We start from the raw sequence: 18800 nt of genomic DNA on the forward strand, positions 1-18800 counted from the left end.
TTTTTGTCCAAAGTAGGGGCATCTAAGCATTGGGGGAATACTCATATGACCTTTTTTGAAACACTTAGTATTATATTAGCGTTTTATCAGTTTGTACTCCCGTATTGAAAACATCTGGAGGTTCTGAAAATAGAATTTGAATCCTGCTTAAATTTATTTTCAACATAGTCCTGTGGAGGGGTGAGGAAGAAAAGGGGAAAATTCAGTGATGAAAGAATAACTTTACAAAGGAACAAAAGAAAGGTTGTTAGTGAATTACTGTTAGTCAATGCTTTTTCTCTTCCAGTTACTTTGATCTGATTGCAGGCTTACAATATAAGATGAGGTGACATTTTTTTCCATCAATGTTACTGAGTCTGGTCTTTCAGAAGCAGACACAGAGCACATAGCCCCTTTCCTCTGTCCTTCCAGAACTAGCATCCCACCTTAAATCCAATGAGATATTCCAGTGGTTTGTTATAATGGAATTTTGTCAAATGTTATGCAAATAGCATTTGTCATTCACAAGATCATAAGAGAAAATAGAGCCTTTCTATCATCAGTCAGCCAGTGAATGGATTCTGTTGAGCTGGGTGCACCATGAACATTCCTTTCTTTCCCTACAACTCCTTTCATTTTAATCCCTCTCTCCCCACTCTCCACCTCCAAGATTAAGCATTTCTTTGGAGAGGTGTTTGCTAGGTTAACTTTCATTGAATTGGTGATGATATTAGAAATCAGAAGAAATACACCTTCCCGTTTTAGCACCACCCCCAGGTTAAAGAATTTTGTTGTTGTTGTTGTTAAGAAGTGTCCTGTGTGGGACTTCCCTGGTTGTCCAGTGGTTAAGAATCCACCTTCCAATGCAGGGGATACAGGTTCCATCCCTGATGGGGAACTAAGATCCCACATGCCTCAGGGCAACCAAGCCTGCACACCACAACTACTAGCTCATGCGCTCTGGAGCCCACACGCCACAACTAGAGAGAAGCCTGCGCACTGCAACGAAGACCCAACACAGCCAAAATTTAAAAAAAAATTGTCCTGTGAGTCAACTTTTATTTAGATAATGATGATGTAGGGGGTCAGAAAAAACTTAAGTTCAAAGATAATGCCCACTAGGTGGCCAGACAGAGGTTTCTTTTCTCTACTTGCCACTGACAATGCTGTAGATTTCAGGCGTCTTCTCTGTTGTGGGTGGTTTTTACATGAATGAGCCTTACACAGAGCTGCTTCTGGCAGAAATTTTATTATAACCACTTCAGCATCTCTCTCTGCAACTGGTCACTCATGAAAATAGTGGCTTTGTTATACAGACCACATCTTTAACACAGAATTTAGTTTTGAGGGAGTTTAGCTAGGTCTCAGAGATGGAATCGTCCTCCCCGGAGAGCACTAAGGACTCTTCTTAGTGAATTACAATATTCCACCCTTACCCTTGCTGCCTGGTGATGTCGTGGATCAGATGCTGGGTTTTCTAACCTGGACGTCAATCTCAAGTTCTGTTTTGGACAAGGAGAAAAGAGGGCATAGGGGAGAGGGAGGTTGAAGACTATAGAAATGGCCTCAACCAAATTAATAACTAGTTTTTTTTTACTGAAGTATAGTTGATTCACAATGTTTGTAATTTCTGCTGTACAGCAAAGTGACTCAGTTATACATATATATATACATTATTTTTATATATCCTTTTCATTATGATTTATCACAAGATATTGAATATAGTTCCCTGTGCTATACAGTAGGACCTTGTTGTTGATCTATCCTATATATAATAGTTTACATCTGCTAAACCCAAACTCCCACTCCATCCCTCCCCAACACCCCTTCACCCTTGGCAACCACAGGTCTGTTCTCTATGTCTGTGAGTCTGTTTCATAGATAAGTTCATTTGTGTCATATTTTAGATTCCACATGTAAGTGATATCCTATAGTATTTGTTTTTCTCTTTCTGACTTACTTCACTTAGTATGATCATCTCTAGTTGCATCCATGTTGCTGCAAATGGCATTATTTCATTTGTTTTTATGGCTGAATAGTATTCCATTGTATATATGTACCAGATCTTCTTTATCCATTCATCTGCGGATGGACATTTAGGTTGTTTCCATGTCTTGGCTATGGTGAATAGTGCTGCTATGAACATAGGGGTGCAGGTATCTTTTTAGAATAGAGTTTGTCTGGATATATGTCCAGAAGTGGGACTGCTAGGTCATATGGTAATTCAATTTTGAGTTTTTTGAGAAGCCTCCATACTGTTTTCCATACTGGCTGCACCAATTTACATTCCCACCAACAGTGCAGGAGAGTTCTCTTTTCTCCACATCCTCTCCATTATTTGAATAACTAGTTTTTAAAGCTGATGAATTTCTTCTCTAACTCTGCTTATTGGCAGGTGTGTAACATACTGCTTCCCCACACACATACACACCGCTGTGTCTCTCTCAGGGCTAATCACAATTCCTATGAAATATGTTCATTTAAAATCAAATCCACCCATTTTCCTATCTTCTCTTCCAGGTAGCTATAGATTTCACGGCTTCGAATGGGGACCCCAGGAACAGCTGTTCCCTGCACTACATCCACCCCTACCAGCCCAATGAGTACCTGAAGGCCTTGGTAGCTGTGGGGGAGATTTGCCAAGACTATGACAGGTATGAGACTCCCCATCTCTGTGGGTTCCTGTGGCCCTTGCCTGACCCTGGGCCAAAGAATGGAAATGAAGTTATGCTGAGGCTCATGAGAGGACAGAATAAAGCTTTGTCCCAAATGTGTTATCCTCTCCACACCTAGAGAAACTGAGTTCATGCCAAGCCTACACTGACCACCAAAACAATCCTTTCTTAGCTTTCTTCTCTTACTTGGCTGGCAGGACCACTGGATAGCGATTTTGGTTTCCCTTTTGTAGTTTCAGTATGTGCCTTGCTACTCAAAGTTTGGTGCATGGACCAGCAGCATAACGTCACCTAGGAACTTCATCAAGTCCCACTTGAGAATTTGAATCAGCATCTGCATTGTGACAAGATTTCCAGATGATTCATGTGCACTTTGGAGTTTGAGAAGCACTGGTTTATTAGACACTATTCTATCTGATCCTCACATTAAACATTCTGTCATGGGTGTTGTTTAACAGAAGAGGAAAACTGTGCAGGGAGGTGAAGTGATCTGTGCTCTGCTCCACACCCAGGGGCAGGATTTAAACCCAGATCCAGCTCATTCCACAGTGTAAGCTCATAATAGTGGGGTTTCTTGGACCTCAAAAGCTGTTGGTAACTTTAACAGAAGGTGTGTGTGTGCCCATGACAGTGTGTGTATGTGTTTGTAAGTCTGTATAGAAAACACGATTTTGAGATCAGATCAGTATTACATTTATTTTTACTTGATAATGAATATTGACCTTGCCCACCAAGAGAATTCCCTATAAGAAGTGATTTACATAAATTACATTGAACTGAATTTATTCTGCCTTTCCAGTATTTCCAGATTGAGGTGAAGCTGTTCACATGTTTGATCAAGAAGGCTCTTTGAAGTAGAACCAGTGTAAATATAAATATGGGTATAAATCTCAGTTGACAGCCTGGTATGATTGTAATATAGGGCTAGTTAGTAATGAGCAGCAACTAATTGACCTATTAAACCAGAAAAATAAAGAAAGTGACTCTGTCCTCCGGTTTCAGGGAGATTTCATGGAATAGCCTGATTTCTGTTCTTTCTAGTCTCATAATTGGTTGTAAACCATGATAACCTGATACCCAGGCACCACAGGGAGTGACACAACCTAGTGACCAGAAAGTGCAGAGAAACCAAAAGGACAGGTAATAGGAAAGCTTCCAGCAGTGGACTTCCCACTGGCGAGTCTCTGGATTCATACTGTTCATCACCAATAACTCAGATGGGTGTGTGGCCAGTTGGGGATGAATGAACAGGTACAGTCAAATCAGACAGCTCTAAACACAAGGCCCCTGCTAACACTTCCTCTTTTCCACGTTTGGAACAGAGGGCAATAATAACATTTTTAATTACCTTGTTGAAATGATACTTGTACTTAACCTTGAAATATTGTCTGTGAAGACAACTTGAATCTCAGCTCTGATTTCTTTAGTCCCCAATTCGGGGAGGTTCTTAGAGAGGCTCGTGTCATATGGAGACTTCTACCAAGGAGGGAAAAGATGGACATATTGCATCCTCACTGTCAGAAACTTCTCCAAACATCCCCAAAACAACAAAACAGTAATTCTCTCCTTTCTCTCTCTCTCACTCTCACATACACTCACACACACACATACACACACACACATACACACACACACATACACACACAAGTGTGTCCATATGAGAGAAGAAGGAAGAGAGGGAACATCTTCTGGATTCTTAATAACTTTTAAATGTTGAAATTCTCATAAAAGAGGTAAAGTAGGTAAAAGCACTTAATACAACACAATAGCTGCTTAGTAATAAAGTTGACTCTGCAAGGCACAAGGCAGTGTAATAATGAATTCCAAAGAGGAGATTTGGTGAGCTGGCCAGAAATTAAGATGCTGACACCCAGAGCCCTTGCTGCGGTTCTGCAGCAGATTTACTGGACAAGCTGCAGAACTTGTTTCCTGATTACCTTGCATGAAAGATGCAGATACAACAGTCAGAGGGACCTGCACATCTTTTAGAGCTGTTATCCCTTTATAACGTGAGCCAGACAAAGCCTGGGGAGGATTTTTGTATTCCCTCAAAAATACAGATTCATTCTAAAAGTAAGAGATGACACTTCTGGGGTTACATGAAGAATCATCGCAAATGATTCTTTTAAAAATTTAAAAATAAAATACCAAAGTTGTCAGCCCCAACTGGCCAAGAAAAACAGGTTTCTTCAGCTCAGTGGAGCTTTTATATTTTTCATATAAAAAAGGCACCTCAGCATTGAAATGGGCACACTAATGGCTTCTTGAAAACTGACAAGGTTCCACCGCTTCTCCTCTGTGTGTGTGGGAAGACAATAGACAGGAAGTCAGGACGTTTCAAGTTGGGGTTTTGGAATTAATTTATTCTTGCATCAAAGTCAGTGAGGTTGTTGCTCAAAAAGAAACACTTCAATAAAAACTGACAGAAGGCGCCGTTCCCCCTCCTGCAGCAACACGGAGATTTTTAATCCCCAAGAGGCTTGGAAATTCCTCCCAGCCTCTGACAGCCAAGGGTTTTCTTCCTGCCTTGTACAGTCACTGTTCACGGGTCATGATGAGCTGATCCGTGAAGCTGAACAGCTTGAGAGACGCGTGAAGCTCGGAGTTCTCAGGGTGGCCTTGAGGGGAGACCAGACTCAGGTCCTGAGCCTGGGAGGTAGCCCTGCCAGCCCATTTTCTATGCACCTCTGAGAGAGAGACCCCTGCCCTCTCTCCCCTCCAGCTCCCCAAGAGCGTGCGCTCACAAACGAACTCATCTGTTCCCGGTTGGTTGTAGCCCTTCCCCAGCTCCTACGAACAATCTGGTCTCTTTAGGCTGCTCAAGTCCAAGATGGTATCCACTCCTTGGGCTCAGCAGAGATGTGAGTCTCTGACCACGTGCCATGTCCCTCATAGAAAGGCTGGTCTAGCTGCTACCAAGAGAGTATAAATACGGTACATTGCTCGCTAATACAGACTGACGTTTAATAGGTTTGGCCACCCCAGAATAAGGCAGGGGTACTGGAAACCACTGAGGCAGGCGTCTCCTCTGAGGTGTGCTCAGAGCAGTGCAGAGGCAAGGTTAGAACTGACACAGGCATGTTTGAGTGCAGAAGGTTGGGTTAGAAGTCGGAAGGCAGGTCACATTACAGCGCTACCTTTTCCACTCTGCCAACACTAATCCATTGTTCTCAACCTTGGCTCCACATTGGAACCACTCAGGAAGCCTTAAAACAAGCTGGTACCTGGGCCCTACCCCCAGACACCCTGATTTAATTAGTCTGGTGCACATCCTGAGGATCAGGATTTTTAATTCCAATGGGCATCCAGGATTGAGACCCAGAGTTAAATTGGGAGAGATAGGTGAGATGGAGCAGCTGAGGACCTACTGGGTGCCAGGCCCCTCACGCAGTGCTGTAAAGGCACAGAGAGATTAATAAGCATGGTTTCCCCTCACGTCGGTCACAGTCTCATGGGAGAGAAAGGCACATAAATGAATCACAGCCCTACATGGCCTATGTAAGGATGGGGACGCATGAGGAAGGAAGGATTAACTCTATCCTTTGTGAGAAGAGAGATTGACAGTCAAGGAGGGCCTCCTGGGGGTGGTGAGTTCTGCTAATTCTGTTATTTGTTGATATTAGCACATTATTCTGAATCATTAGACCAGACCAACCTCCTATGAAGGGCAGAGTCAACAGGGTCCTGGTGACAGGGGGGCCTGGGTTCAGATCCCAGCTCGGCTCTCTTTATTCTCCTGATGTTATACTGGGCCTTGTTTCCTTGACTGCAAATGAAAGATTAATCTAACTTCCCCTGCAGAGTGGTTGTAAGGATTAGATACAAAAGTTTTGCCTTTTGTACATACTTGATAAGTGATAGAGGCTATTTTCTTTAATACTCTTACACAAAAGGGAAAAGGACTATAGTGTCAGACTTAAAAGTCATTTTGGACTAATGACCTTTAAAATTTTTTGGCTCACATACTCGTAAAAAGAGTGTTAAAACATATAGCCCTCACACACTTTTGCATTGAAATCTAACATTTTCCATCAAAAGTTTAGATAGTGACAAAGAATGAAAATTCTAGTGTAATGTAAATATGGACATTTAAAAATAAAACTCTTACCTAACTCTTGCAAATGCATCCAGCAGAATCTAAATGCCATAGCTATTTGATACCTACCATCGTCCATTTAAAAAATGCGCGAACAATTTCATCAGTTTGAGCTGAGAATTTTGTTTCTTCTTTTTCATGAGCTCATATTTACATTCCCTTCCCCCATAGAACTTCATGCCAATGTATCTTTAAAAATTTGGTTTGAAATTCCTTTATTGATCACTGTATCACACATGTCTTTAACTAAAATATGAATATAAATGTTTAAGTTTCCAATCTCTAAAATTTACTGTAATGAAAAGATTCAAAGTATTTAAAAATATCTTCTGGTTTAGTTCTTATTATAATCCTTATTAGTGTGTAATTGATCATAAATATTTGTGAAAGTTCAACACCTGATTATTGCCTATAAAAAATAGAAATGAAAAAATCTTAGTGAAACAGATAGTAGGTTATTTTCCCAATTAGTTTACATATCTGTGGATGACTGCTACCTATGCCCAGAATGGGAAAATCTAGCATCAATACTAATCCAATTTTTTGTTTTTATCAATGTAAATACTAAGAAAGCTTGTTTTTATAAGTCCGTGGTAATGGAAAGAGTTTGCCTACGAGTATTATGTAATTCTTTCAATTCTAAATTTTATATCAAAAAATTACATATCTAACATCAAAAGGTATTTTTAATGATCTACCACCTGACATCAGCACTTCCTACAATTTTTCTAAAGCAAAAATGAGCAAAACTATCTGACTTACAAAAGGATTTGTTTGCTAGTGAGTCGTTCACATCAGGAAGTGTCTCTTTATTTTCTGCTGTGGAGCTTTTACACTCGGGAGCAACTCACCATGGTGGCTGAGATTCCTAGTGGGTGAGCAGAGGTTAATTGGGAGAGGGGAGGTGTGAATCAGGAGCAGGTATTTCCATCAGAGATGTTCCCAGAAGATGAATTTCAGTAAAGAATACATGGGGAGGTAGAGGAACTGAATACTGATTTCCCTTAAAAACAAAGAAGCCACGCTCTCATATCCCTCGAAGGGCTTTGCATGTCCATGTACCCTAGCTTTAAGACCACTGCTTTAGAGAACAGCCTTCATTAAATGTCTAGTTGTTCTGAAATGCTATTTTGCTCTGAGTTCATCTCCATTTCCGAAGGGCTTTGCATGTCCATGTACCCTAGCTTTAAGACCACTGCTTTAGAGAACAGCCTTCATTAAATGTCTAGTTGTTCTGAAATGCTATTTTGCTCTGAGTTCATCTCCATTTCCGAAGGGCTTTGCATGTCCATGTACCCTAGCTTTAAGACCACTGCTTTAGAGAACAGCCTTCATTAAATGTCTAGTTGTTCTGAAATGCTATTTTGCTCTGAGTTCATCTCCATTTCCTTATGGACACAGTCATTTGTCTTTTCTTTTATTAATCTCTTGCTTTAGCTCACTTTTCCTTACCAGGGAGGGTAAAAATGCATCTTCCATCTGCAGGTCATCTGATCAAGTTCTTTCCCTAAGAAGTTCAAGACGTCAAGCTCACTGCCACTGAAGACCCTGGGCTCTTAGATAGTATTTTATACTATTTTATTCCAATAGTAAGAAATACTGCCTTCAGCAATGTGGTGATCTGCCCTGAATTTTCCAGGTTGGAAGTTTCTACCAATCAAGTCCTCAATAATTGCTAAATGACCCCTTTACTCAGTGCTGCTGAATCCTATCTTAAGTTCCCTGATGTGTTGGCATGCTGATGCTTGCTTGTGTGCTCAGCTTGCCTTCCCTTGCCTCTTGCATAATAAGACTCCTCTCTTCCTAGTTCTATTTCTAATCAGGGAAAATGAATGCTTAAATCTATTGTGCTTAGGCTTGAATTTTTTTCTTTAGTATGTTTATTAGAGTCTTTGTGACTTCAGAGAACTGAGACCATCCTGATTCATTAATTATTCCCCTTGTAGGTGAGGCATTTTCCCTACCTCCGTACTCTTGAAACTCGGTTATATAACAGTGCATCATGCTCAGCAAGCTTAAATCCACAAGGGTGGCTTGAAGGGTTAAAAGGAATATCATTACATCTGGAACACTGGTTTTGTGATTAGAAATGGGTGGAATATTAAATCTCACCCCTCCTAAACTTATCAAAGAAATTAAAAAATGTGAAGCTTTCTAGGTTTCTCTGTTTTGACTTCTGAGCCATCCGAGTTGGAAGAAGCAGGACCCATCCTCCACCCAGAACAGTTTTCTTCCAGACTTAACTAGAAAGTACCTCTAAAATCTCCCTTGCTGATTCCTCCTCACATCTGCTCACCCTTGTCTTGGCTAAGAAGGAATTTCTGAAACAAAGTATTTCAATATTTCCAAGGACCAGAAGTATTTTTTTCTCAGAGCTGTGGTTGATCCTTTATAAGATTTTATGATTTTCTATTTATCATAATTAATACCTTTTCTAATACCTGATAGGTGCAATGCCCCACGAAGCCCATATCTACACAATAGAAAGGGAAAGAAGGAACTGGTGATTTTCTGGCAAATTTAGAGGTTGATTTCAGAGAATTCTGGTTTCCCTGTATCTCCCAACCCCTGTCCCAAATTTGGTCAAATGGGCTGTATTTTGGTGAAGTTCTATCAAAGCCATCATTGGCTACTGATGACCTCTAAATCAGTTAGATAGTGATGGGTGACGGTCTGGCTTTGATCCTTTGACTTCTCAGCTTGGGACTCCCCTTTTGCATCCAGAGACATTCTGGGACAGTGAGCCCTTATCTGAATTTCCTTTTCTCCTTGGCTGGCTCTGCAAGAACTGCGAAATGGAGGAACTGTTCCAAGAACAAATCTCAGTTGTGTTTTTAATGGGAGAGAAAGTAAAAGGTAGATAGCCTGAGGGGGACATGCCTTCTTCCAAGAGCAATACTCCAGAACCCCACTGCAACAATCAATCCCCTGACAGCACAAATTTTGCTTAAGAAGAGTCTTATTTGTGATCTGGTCAGGAGGCCCAGTTATGGGAAGTGCAAGAGGAAATCGCATTTAATGCTGTACATAATCAGTAAGTCATGATGGTATAATAGAAAAGGCATGGGCTTTGGAATCACACAGTGCTCACTGGTAAACACCTTAGGTCATTTTCTTAGCCTTTCTGAGACTCAGTTTATTCATCAGTAAAACAAGAATAATAAGTAGGTGGACCTTCAAACATTGTGTGAAAATTAACTAAGTATGTACATGGCCTAGCATCATATCTGGCATATTGTAGTGCCAATCAATGTTTATTCTTCTCCTGCCCATCGTCTCACCTATAGTAAAGGAAAGCAGTAAAGTGATGAACTTTGGGGATTATTTCTTGATTTTAGTTGCTCACACTATTGCTATGCCCTGTTACCACAGGTAATCAAGAAGCATGAATAGCCAGTATTTGGCATAGTGACCTATTCTCGCAAAGTAATGCAAGTTCGTGTTTTTCTTCCTCATTAAATGGACAAATGTAGCAACTTCTTTTTTTAAATTTCAGTGACAAAATGTTCCCAGCCTTTGGGTTCGGTGCCAGGATACCCCCAGAGTACACGGTGAGTGAGTGTTTTGCTATAAACAAAGGATGAGTTGGGTTTCCCTCACAGGAGTCTCACTCTTTTGACCTTTGATATAATTATGTAAGGGCCCAAAGAAGCAGAAGTGGTCTTCAGAACCAGTGAGATTAGCTCCTCGGAGCCTCTGTTTTGATGACAGCCAATCTCCTGGTATTCTGGATTGGCCTTCTCAGAGTCATTTCCAAATGAAGTGTTCCATTGTTTAGCTTCTTACAGACATAGTCAGAGACTGTGAAAACACTCGGAAGTTGATCTCCAGTGGCTCAGAACCCATGTATTCAGATCTCCCCTGGAGAAAGACCCTATTGACCATGTTGACAGTGAAAGTCCATGACAGTGAGGTCTACAGACTCCCTCATCCCAAGTCCCTAAGCACCAGTCTTTTGTGGGAGACACAGAAAAATCCTGAAGAAAGTGCTGCTCGGGCTCAGAGACTCTGGAGTTGAAAGGCTCATGTAAAGACACTGGAATCCTATTTGGTCTTGATGCCAATTTCTCACAAAGAAGGCAGAGACTGTACGTGGAGAGATTTGTGCTGCAGTGGAACTGAGGCATTCTCCTGTGGTATACCAGATGACCCTGTGGGATACTCTCCACAGGGGACTCAGCCTCCCAGGTGGGAGAACCTTGGAGAGGAACAAGGCTCCTACTGCAGCCTCAGGAAACCTCTGAGGTCCCAGCTAAGTGCAAGCAATACCGCCCAGTCATCAATTTCTCTTTTACTGACCTTGTCTGAGCTGAACAGCAGGAGGCAGATGCCAACTTTTGCTTCCACCCCAGAGCCGTCAGACCAAGGGCCTTCAGTGAAAGAGGGAGTTCACTTCCCTTTTCCTGCTGGAGTGAGAGATGATGGAGTAGCCTGTCTCCCTGACCTGTCCTCCTCCTTGTTTGCTTTGTAGCCCACACTGGCCTTCCTGCTGACCATGCTACAGAATTTTAGAAGCATTTGTTGGAAATCAGTACATGGTGGGGGAAGAATATAGAACAAGAGCTGTTGACTGGTGGCCTGTAGATATTAGGCCATATTCTATTTGACACACAGTTTTTTTTAAGAATTAGACAATTTCATACAAAATGTCAGATTTCTGGCTTCTCTGGAAAAACTGAAAGGCCTGATAACACTAAAATTAAAAGATTACACATAAAAGTATTAGCCAGAGCTCAGGAGATGCAGTCCCCTTCAGATGGGGTATCAGTTCCAGAATGTGGGCAGGTGGGTGCCCACCTTCCTCACAGAGGTGCTGAGCCTCGAGCCTGGAATGCACCTGGACAACCACCAGTCCAGCTGCCCTGAGATGCTTGAGTGTCCTCCTCACATCCCCCCAGACAGCCTTCCGGTCTCATCTTGACCCAGTGGGGCTGAGGACAAAGGTGTGCAGCATACCTGGCTCCAGGCCTTTCTGTCCTCATCCCTGACATCTGCCTGGTCGCCCTCCTGAAGCAACTTCTTCTTCGTGCTGTTTGCTAAAGTCCTGATCCCCTGGCTCCACTCTGACTGGCAGCTAACTTATTCCTGCTGCCCTAACAGGCACCCCTTACATATTCTCACTCTGCTCCCCCAAAGCCATTCAGATACCCTTTTCCATGCGTCATCTCCCCTCTGCCCCAGACAGGCCCTGATGGTCTCAGCAACTCAGGTGCCCCCCAGAGTGTTTACAAAGTTACCATGACTTACTTCTTGAGGATAAAATCTCAGTTTGCATTGAAACTGAGCCACAAGTACCTCCGCCTTAGTTTGTGCTCTCCTGGGACCTTGTGACAGGGATTTGGAGGCAAGTAGTTTATTTGAGAGGTGGAGGAAACCTCAGTAGAGAGTGGGGAAATGGGGAGAAATCAACATAGGGTTTACTAACAAGCCATTACCAGCATGGACAACCAGAGCTGAATCCCGGGAGACAATGCAGAGTGCACACAGACCCCAAGGGGTAAGAGACCTGGGATATTGACACACCACCTCCCATCAGCCCATGATGAAGAGCTACTCCCCGGGGACATTACTCCCAGGGGACATTAATTCCCCACCATTTTTAGCCTGTCACTTGGGCAGGCAAAGTAGGCTCTGGAAGCCCAAGAAAAACTTAAAGTAAATAAAGCAGGCGGGATGATTGGCAGTCGGCTGAGTTGCCTGGAAAAGTCAAGGGCAAGGGAGTATGAGCGAGGCACCAACAGCATCAGCTCTGACCCCCGCTGAGAAAAGAGGGGTCTTTTAACACGATGACCTATTTTCTAGGCCCCAGAGAGTCAGTCCTGTGGGAAATAGCCTTTGAAATAGAAGTCTCAGTAAAATTCCAAGTGACCCAATAAAAATGTATAGATGCCAGGACACCCCTCTTATTTTATCAGGTTTTAGAAAGAAAAAAAGTAAACCACATATTATTTGACCTTGTACATATGTCCTGCCAGGTAGAGGAATTTGTGTTGGAATTATTACTTTATTACTTTTCCAAAAGCAAGAGTCTATTTTTACCTGTATGTATGTGAAAATCCTCCTGCCTGGCAGCTCTGTATATTATGTTAGAATGAGTCTTAAATGTCAACAGCTTTACTGGAGCCTTTGTAACCATGGCCATGTCAAGCAGACAGCTTAGGTTATTGAGTTATCATTTTTTAATCACTGGCTCCAAATAGAACTCAACCAAATCTAAGCCTCTGGTCTGTGGACACTTCTATCCAGAAGCTATTTGGAGTTACATTTTTATGAAATATTTTCTTGGATTTTTTTTTCGTATGCCTTATTCTCCCCCTCCTGCCAGCATTTATCTGATTCTAGAAAATCTCCCTGTCACCTCAACTCCACAGGGAGCTTAGAATCCACCCTCCATCTCAGAGTGATTGTGTAAAGGCTTAAAATGGTTCCCGCTGCTTGACACATAATGAATGTAATGAGCATCTGTTGGCAAACTCTAAGCCCCAGTGCCTCCTTACTGGATTAATGTTGTCATTCTCCTTTCTTCCTTTTGTAAATTTTAATTGGTGTCCAGGTATCTCACGACTTCGCAATCAACTTTAATGAAGACAACCCAGAATGTGCAGGTAAATCACAACGTGAAAGGAAGTCAGTGTTTCACAGCCCTTCCCTTCGTACTTTTCCCATTTTAGTTTCTCTCTCCTGATGCAGTATGTCAGTGATGATTGTCCACAGAGGAGAAGTAGGCTCCCTGGACCCAAATAAACACGCTACTCTGAAGGCCATAACAGAGCAGAGACGTAAGAGCTGGAAAAGACAGAATGCAGAAGAGGTCTTGAGCTTAGAGCAAGAATATTGATTCCAATTCTGGATTCTTCTGGCCAAAAACACCCAAAAAACAAAAAAAAAAATTGAGGGAAGGGTCACGTGATGGGCAGTGATGAGGTACCCCTCCTTCTGCTTTCCAAACTGTCATCAAGTATTTATTTTGCACAACTTCCTCTCTGTGAAGTAATAAGGAAAGGGGGAAGCGTGGAGATCATGTGACACGTTCATGTTGGCAAAGGATATGCCCTCAGCAACTTCAAACAAGTCACTTCATGGTTTTGTGCAGAAAGAGCCTTCTCAAAGGCTTTGGTCTGTATTATGTTATTTCCAGCTAGAAATTTCCCAAGACATTCCACAAAATAATGATGATGACTATGATGATAAATTGTATCCTAGAATCATTTTTCCTGATTTCTAAATAATGAATAGAGCCAAGTACACCTGTTGCTATGAAAATGGTAAGACATTTTTGCAGTGGGCTGGTGGAAATGTCTGTGTCTCTCCTCCTTCCTATAGAGGAGGAAGGGGCTGAACAGGATTAATTCAGATCCTGTGGGGGTGTAGAACATCCCGTAGTTTCTTTCACATATTTGGCACTAACTGTCCAAGAACATGATATCAATATCCCCGGGTCTGCACGCAACAACCTATGAGACCAGATCTCCATTCTGCCCTTATTCCCTCTCATCATCCCTCACGCCAAGTTTATTACAGTTTAGGCTTCCCTCATCTCAAACCATTCCCTCTCTTCAACTGTAAGAATGGTTTTCCATCAAAGCAGAATGAAGGACATATCCAGTGTTAACCCATTTCACATCTTAGAATTCACCTGCCTGGTATTTTTGGAAGAGAACTCAGACTTGCTTATCTTAGGCAAAACCTCAAAAACCAAAACAGATAAAGAGCTTCTGTTCAGCATCACTTAACTTCAAAACCAGGCTATGTAATGATTTGGCACCTGTCTTTAGAATGGCAGACTTTGGGGCAGGACAAAGAGAATGAAGCATTTTCAGTCATTTTCATACACATTTTGTTACATGCATGTGTATAAAGGCAGAACAGAGCACAACTTGCTCATCCAAGATGCCCAAAATCTGGTTGGCAGGATGTGGAGGGAAAAAAATCACAGGAGGGGCTTTGTGGGTCTCTCTGGCTTAAAACAGGACCAGTGTGCTGTTTCAGGGTAGAAAGGGGTGCAGGAGGATGAGATGAAACAGGGGAAGAGAGAGGTAACACAGGCACAGACACAGAGAGGACCATTTGAACAAAAATCATAGATAATGGGACTGTCTCTGTGGGATCGTGGTTAGAACATTCAGTGTGCAGCCAAGACTTACGCTGGGAGGAGCTACACTAGCAGGGCTGCCTCTTCCAGCAGAGCCCACCCATCATGATCTCTTGGATGGAAGCCCCCCTTAAATGAGGGGTGCCCATGGTGATGGACGTCACTCACCTGTACTACAGTGCCCAGCAGATGACTGTGACTGTCATCTTGCTCATTCATCACACATTTGGGGAGCAGCTGCCATGTGCCCGACCTGCCTCGAGCTCATGAGAAAGAAAGTCACAATTCCTACCCACAAGGACTTTAACATTTGGAGAGATGGTTGTGGGTACACATCCTCACATAGGTGGCCCGGGGTGGTTATACTAGAGTCAACAGGATGGTGTGAAAATGAGAGGGATGTTAAAGCTGTGAGCATGGCCCTTAGAGCCAGACACACCTGGGTGTGAATCCTGAGTCTGCAGCAAACCTCTCTGAGCCTCAGTTTCTTACCTGTAAAATGGGTACAATGTTGGCTTCATTACAATAGGAGGATCTAATGAAATCTATTGTGTAAGGTGAGACATAAGGGAGACATTGGTGGAAATGATCGCTTTTGACTTGAACCTTTAAAGAGAATGATTTCAGACCAAAATGATTTCTCTCTGAATTTTAAGTTGTAGGGTTGCAAAATATTCCCAATATGAATTACTTATTTTTGAAAGTGTAGAAAAAGATTTGGGAATACATAGGTTTGTAACTGAGATTTTTTTAATGGGTATAGAATATTCTCTTTGTCATAAAAAGCTTGTTTGTATTCTGTAGCAAACACAATCATTCATTAATAAATTCTTCCCAAGTCAATTTCAAAAAAAAAATAAGTAAAATGAATAAAGAAAATTATTTTAGTGGGAGTGGAGGCAGAGATACCAGCCCAGATGTGGTATTTTCCTTTTTATCTTAAGAACATAGATGTGCTATTGATAAGGACTATTTGGGGGAAGTTAATGCTTCATTTGTGTGTGTGTGTGTGTGTGTGTGTTTGATTATAAATATATTCAGGGGGACTATTTAGCTATTGATCTTTGCCAATTCCACCTCAGGGATTCAAGGAGTTGTGGAAGCCTACCAGAGCTGCCTTCCCAAACTCCAGCTCTATGGCCCCACCAACATCGCTCCCATCATCCAGAAGGTCGCCAAGTCAGCATCAGAGGAGACCAACACTAAGGAGGCATCGGTAAGGAGAGAGGTGGTCTACCTGCTAATGGGCACTTACCCATCCTCACTTGGATACTGGCCATAGCACCCATCCCAATCTGACAATAAATTTGCATTTCTACCTGTGTGAGTTTGAAGAAGTGACTTAACCTTCCCCCTGTCCTCAGTCTCCTCACCTGAAAAATAGGGATAATCATGCCTATCTCTGCTGGATTAACATGAGGCTTAGAGATGACATAACTCAAATGTCTGCAATGTTACCTGAACACAGAAGGCCTTCAACAGGGAAAGCCACTATATTCACTGGAGTGTAGGTCATCCTCATAAAACTCATACTCACCTTCAGTTCCTAGGAAGGAAAAAAACTGTCCAAAATTAAGCTTGCTTTCCAGTGTACCCAGACTACAGATGGAAGTGAAGTAAAACAATGGGTTATTCTTCCGCCTGGTAGTCAAGTGAAGTAACACACAACATCACAGTGAAGGTTTATTTCAGGTCCTATTAGTGGTTTTCTAAGAAAAATGCAAACCAAGGTTACAAGGCCAAATAGAGTTTGTTTTTTTCCCCTAATATATTAGACTTAAAATATATTGCTGTAATAGCTTTTCTATGCATCATTTTTCAATACCGTCATTATGTCCTATGTCCTTTTTTAGCTGTATGGCATTTTCTCAGATTTAGCAGAATATTGCTAATGTCTGAAATTTTCTCTGTGATTTTATCCTGGGTTCGAAGACACTGAATTTGCATGAAGAATATGATATGCTGCTCCCTTACCTTCTTGTGTGAGCTCATCTGACCCCCTTGCCCTGTGCCTGTGTTCTCAGCTTCTCTTGTGTTAGGATGGGCTGGACCACACTCCCGTCTCATGGCGACCTCTGCTCTGTGCACTGCAGCACACACCTCCCAACTATTAGGGACACTGACCTCATACTTATATTCCCTTTCTCACCTCATCACCTATTTTTCCCTTTCTACTGAAGACTCATTCCTATTAGCAAATAAAGCATGTTACAATATCTCTTGTTTAGGTTCAAAACTCTCTCTCGACACTTTACCCTTTAGGTACTGTCCCTCATTTTACTCTCTTTTACAGCAAAATTCATTGAAAGAACTGCCCATATTCACTGCCTCCATCTCTCCTCCCATTGACCCTTCCACCTGTACCACCCAAACTTTGCTCCCCAACACCCCTGTGAAGACCATGTTTGTCAAAGTCAATAGCATCTCCATCTTGCCAAACCCACAGAGGACTTGAAGCAAATCTGAATCCTCTCAGATGCAAGATTTAGGCATAAGGTTGGACAGGATCAGTATTTAATTTTATTTTTAACCTTTTTTTTAATCACCAAGACTTCAAATTCAAATACTTCAAATAATACCTTGCTCAGAAACCAAACACATAAAACAGATTTTAAGAAAACAGACTATTTTTTCTAAATATGGGCTGAAGGATGGGGTCCAAACTTGTCTATTCTCCTTGACCCCCTTTATCCCCAAGAGCATCCAAGGCATCCCTAGGGCTCCCCGGAACCCTGTTTGAACCATCTCAGCCTCCCTGGGGTACCAGGACTCACAGGAGTAAAGAGAATCTGACATAGGTCTGAGTTCTGGACTAATAAAAACCAGCATGAGGTTTTGGCTATTACTCAGTCCTCCAGGGACAGATGTGTCTGCTCTGAAAGGACAGGTCAGGAAACAGTACTGGAAGCGTCTAATCCACATCTCCCCAAATAACTCACTCCTATAGGCCAGGAACACTGATGCTTTCCCCCAGAGGTTTCCATTATCTTTTGAACAGTGTGTGGTCTAGGGCCCCTTGTTATCACTGATTGCTAAGGGTCCTAACCTTGAACCTTGTAGGCAAGTGGTGCCAGGAAGTCTGTGGCTGTAGTATTTTCTCCTCAGTTTTGTGGAACTCTTCTAGAAAGAAAAAAATGTCCTCTCCTTATGTAAGCAGGACCTCAAGTACATTCAAAGACTATAATATTTCACCCATGAGCACTTTCCTAGCCTGACTTTGGAAGCAAATGTTACTGCGACCTTTATTGGAAATTTCCATCAGAGTTTTGATCCAACAGTCTGCAGCCTATTACCTTTAGCTAGATTAAACCTGGAAGGATCAGGGTCTAGAATCTTGACAGTCTCTTCAGACCAGAGCTTCTTAACCATTTTTGTTCCATGGACACCATTAGCAGCTGGTGAAGCCCATGGACCCCTCCTCAGAAGGGCCTTTAAATGCACAAAATAAAACATATGTTATAAAATAAACCAATTACATTGAAATGCAGTTAGCAAAATATCTTTAAATGTTACATAGAAGCATCATAAATATAGTAATAAAATTAAATTATGAGAATTTGTGGCTGGCCTAATAATTCTGTAATTTCTAAGTAGTGTTGAATGTAAATGACACGTTGAGATATTTGCAAACACTGTAAGATAACAGGAACGTATTCTGTGATTTCTATTAGTGACTCAGTCACAAGTACAGTTAAAACTAATTTTATTTGTTAATTATATTTAGAATTGAAAAAAATGATAAGTTTTAGTTAGAGGTTAGTGAAAATAAAACTTTAATTTACCCCAGCTGCACAGACTGCCTGAATTCTTTTAACTCAACAGTCCGCAAGTCTAGGTTAAGAACCCCTGCTCTAAATGAAAAGCCAGCCACATTCTGCAACCTGTTTTTCAGTGGCTTGCTAGGTAAGAATGGCTTTTACATTTTTAAATGGTTGAAAAAAATCAAAAGGAGAATAAT

The 18800-nt window shown here is 41.9% G+C and overlaps 1 protein-coding gene across 1 annotated transcript in view; it reads left to right on the forward strand.

Annotated features, from left to right (window-relative positions):
- Positions 1-18800, forward strand: part of CPNE4 (copine 4) — a 576520-nt gene that overhangs the window by 549480 nt on the left and 8240 nt on the right. The window contains exons 11-14 of the mRNA XM_060149187.1: positions 2500-2633; positions 10247-10301; positions 13304-13355; positions 15925-16058. Coding sequence (XP_060005170.1) covers positions 2500-2633; positions 10247-10301; positions 13304-13355; positions 15925-16058 — 375 coding nt within the window. The remainder of the gene's footprint in view (positions 1-2499; positions 2634-10246; positions 10302-13303; positions 13356-15924; positions 16059-18800) is intronic.

Source organism: Lagenorhynchus albirostris, chromosome 5, assembly GCF_949774975.1.
Source record: "Lagenorhynchus albirostris chromosome 5, mLagAlb1.1, whole genome shotgun sequence".
Taxonomy (NCBI): Eukaryota; Metazoa; Chordata; class Mammalia; order Artiodactyla; family Delphinidae; genus Lagenorhynchus; species Lagenorhynchus albirostris.